This window comes from Sinocyclocheilus rhinocerous, unplaced genomic scaffold, assembly GCF_001515625.1.
Source record: "Sinocyclocheilus rhinocerous isolate Xijiao unplaced genomic scaffold, SAMN03320098_v1.1 scaffold919, whole genome shotgun sequence".
Taxonomy (NCBI): Eukaryota; Metazoa; Chordata; class Actinopteri; order Cypriniformes; family Cyprinidae; genus Sinocyclocheilus; species Sinocyclocheilus rhinocerous.
In genome coordinates this window covers 2,167,335-2,170,934 of record NW_015637585.1, presented here as the reverse complement: position 1 = coordinate 2,170,934, position 3,600 = coordinate 2,167,335, and the positions used below count along the sequence as shown (strand labels likewise).

Genomic DNA, 3,600 nt, shown 5'->3' with positions numbered 1-3,600 from the left:
GGGGGCGTGGCAGAGTCTTAACGTTGATAAAGAATATCTCTTTGGTTTTGAGACTTTAGTCTTTGCAACTTCAGGGATCTTATCTATGCACAATCAGCTTGTAACACTCCAAAGAGAAAGGAAAACTTGAAATCGCATCATATGACCCCTTTAATGCTAATTTTTGCTCAAGGACAGGATATCAGCAATCTTATTTGCTTTGCCTGCCAGCATTTTCTTTTTAATTTCAGTGTTCAATACAGTAGCCTACAAAACATGCAATTGAAAACAGGTTTCACTCACTATTCAGTTTAACTGGAGCTGGTTGTTCTGGTTGCCATCGATGTAATCCATTGCCTCACCACCTGATATCAGCCACAGGACAGCTCACATTAGACTACCCATACAGGTAGGTTCAAGTTTATAAACTTATTAAACTAACACCAACTGTAGATTCTCTTACCCAAGTCTCTGAAGAGGTATGGTTCATGATTTCTCAGAGCATAATAAAAGGCATTTTTCACTCTGTGTCCTCCAGCATTAAGCGCTTCAAAGAGCTTTCTCATTTTGCCCTGGTTGGTTTGTTCTGCTCTGATCTCTGAATATTTTTCCTCATGTATTATGTCCTTATTTTTTAGTTCATCTGCTATTGCCATCACTGAGGTAACCCTCTGAACAAGCGCAGCGTAGTTCCCATCCACAAACTGGGCCTCTGGGCATAACAAAAAGATCATACATAGCATTTTACGATTATTTGTCGGCTGTACATTAAAACAATATTTCAAGTTTTTGTAACACGTCATTATAAAAATACATAGCCTGGTTAATTATTTAAGCGTACAAAACAGAGATTTAGATTGGCATCAAACTATTGGAGTTTGTTCATTAAGATCGCGCCGCTTTTCTCGCTTACCAAAGCTGCTCATCGTGTCGGGTAACAGACCTTGATCCGCGAATTAAAACGAAACGCCGATCAGCGAAGTACTTTTTAAACGCTTAATATACCGCATCTAACACGCAATCGTAAAATTCAGCCTGTTTAACCGAACTAGTTTCACATAAAGAGAAAGTTGCACTCTTCACGTGGCGCCAGTGAAAAAAACGAAAGCAGTTTGACGTGTACATTAAGGCGGTACGTCCATCATCCATCACCCAGCTGCTTCACGCCATTTGTATATTAGTAGAATACTGTATCGCGTATAGCCTAGTTTCATTCACTGTAGTGCGTAACATCTCAAGTGTAATAGGCTATGCAAACATGCAGGGGCTGCGTTTATAAATGCAGAAATAACATTGGATGTTACTTTTTTAGAAACGTTGTATTTCGACCGTTTATTTTAGAAAACGGAGGCATTCTAGATGATCTTTTGACAGCAGACCGTTTGAAAAATGAAAACATCTGTTCAGAATTAAGACAAAACGTTATTTGGACACATTGTCCATAGTTAATGTGATGAACTACACCAGTGAATTTTTCACTATTAAAGTGAATCAGCAAGAAATGAGCAGCTAGTGCAGGGCTGTCCAAACTCGGTCCTGGAGGGCCGGTGTCCTACAGAGTTTAGCTCCAACCAGTGTTGGGGCAAGTTACTATTAAAAGTAATGCATTACAATACTGCCTTACTCCCTAAAAAAATAACTAATTACGTTACTTAGTTACTTTTTATGGAAAGTAATGCGTTATATTACTTTAGCGTTACTTTCACGTTACTTTTTAAATATGAACAGGGCTTGATAGGCAAGTTGGAGCTAAACTCTGCAGGACACCGGCCCTCCAGGACCGAGTTTGGACAGCCCTGAACTAGTACTTAATGCACATGAATGGAGGCGTAGCAGAGAATAGGGTTATTTATTCAGACTTGTCCCACCAGCCTTTACTGTAGTCACTGATGTCCAAATATGATTTAGAAAAGATTACAGGAACGACACAATATTTCACTACATGACTTCAAATGAGAGCTGCTTCAGCATATAAATGTGTCAACATGTTAGTTTGGCTTCGTTTTAAAATTAATAACATCAATAACAACAAAAACTTAAGATTAAATAATAAAATCTACATCATTAGAAAACATACAACATAAACTACCCCAAAACAAAGTGCTATCGAAACAAAACAGGAAAAGTGCAAGATCATAGTATCAAACGATTTCACCTGTTTAACAAACCTATGTACCAACGCCTAAAACATTTCATTTGATGTTTTTAGCACTATGTATAGACTGACATTAAATAGGACACAGATTCCCTTCATCTACATTCAAAAATTCAATACTTTGAATCATGCCATCAATTCAGAGGCACTCACAAGGGCTGCAGACTGTTTCAAGCAAAAAGAGTATAATTCAAACATTAACCACTTTAAATGAGACTTACTTGACAGCATTTACAAAGGCAGTTTACATTAACATTGCTTTTGATATTTGCACGAGCAGCTGCATTTCGAAACAGCATTTGCAGCAGGTCATAATAATGTTCATTTTCAGGCAAGCATTGGACTGCCTGTACATCTTTCACTCAAACAGGTTGCATTCATATGGTTTGCAATGATACATAAAAAATGACTCAGATAATGAATACTGCATCTATTTCCAGAGGCTAGATTCAAACAGGCAAGTACAGATGTGTGGAAAGCAGACACATAGAGAGGAAGGCCACAGTATAGATCATATGACACCACTGAGTCTGTGTGGAGGGACGGTTCAGTGTTTGATAAAGGTTATTGAATGGGAAGCACATACATAAGCAAGCACACAGCAAAGCATCTCATCCCAATATGGCTCAGGGCCATCAGACACACTGGCAGTCAATCAGATAATATGTACATAAAAAGGCTTTGCACTTATTTCAGCCATTCACTGATAAAGAACTCAACTTCCAGGAACACAAAATAAATACACACTCATAACAAACAGACTCAAAACAGAAGCACAGCGCACACACATACTTTATATACATGTGCTGTTTCCATCTAGTGGCCAGAGCTGGCTCTACGTGGCCTCTGTCCAGAGTGTGACCGTGCGGTCAGCAGAGGAGGACAAGAAGGAGAGGTGATGTGTGTGCCACCTGCACTGAATCACTTTATCAGCATGCTCTCCCACAACGGTCAATGGCAGCTGCTTTGTCAGGTCACCTGTGCACACATACAGTCATCCAAAACATAATTGCTTTAAAACATACTGTAAATGCTTAAAAATGTTAAAATACATATTTACATTTACAAAATGTATTATTGTCATTTTTTTTCTTTTCTTTTGACTGTGGGAAACATGATAAAATATTTTGTGTTGCCCCTTTGTCACACATTGAATACATGGAGGAAAATTACGCAAACATACTGTAAATGCTTAAAAATGTTAAAATACATATTTACATTTACAAAATGTATTATTGTAATTTTTTTTCTTTTCTTTTGACTGTGGGAAACCTGATAAAATATTTTGTGTTGCCCCTTTGACACACATTGAATACATGGAGGAAAATTACGCAAAAACAACAACATCAACAAAACTGAATATTTTCAGAATTTATTCAATTTCTTTTCCATTATGAGCTTTCTTCTTTCTACCTCCATGCAACCATGCAAAAATGTAAATAATTCAAAATGAATTTCTACACAGT

General features: G+C 37.6%; 2 protein-coding genes across 3 annotated transcripts in view; both read right to left on the bottom strand.

The window, feature by feature from the left end:
* The window catches only part of LOC107749164 (apoptosis-associated speck-like protein containing a CARD), a 1,631-nt gene extending 557 nt beyond the window's left edge, over positions 1-1,074 (bottom strand). The window contains exons 1-2 of the mRNA XM_016564270.1: positions 893-1,074; positions 443-691 (exon numbers count right to left, since the gene is read on the bottom strand). Of these exons, the coding sequence (XP_016419756.1) occupies positions 443-691; positions 893-905 (262 nt within the window). The 5' untranslated portion in view covers positions 906-1,074. The remainder of the gene's footprint in view (positions 1-442; positions 692-892) is intronic.
* Positions 1,075-1,988: 914 nt separating this feature from the next.
* The window catches only part of LOC107749106 (WD repeat-containing protein 47-like), a 20,872-nt gene continuing 19,260 nt past the window's right edge, over positions 1,989-3,600 (bottom strand). For both annotated transcript variants that reach the window (XM_016564170.1, XM_016564171.1), the window contains exon 15: positions 1,989-3,112. In XM_016564170.1, the coding sequence (XP_016419656.1) occupies positions 2,970-3,112 (143 nt within the window). In that variant the 3' untranslated portion in view covers positions 1,989-2,969. The remainder of the gene's footprint in view (positions 3,113-3,600) is intronic.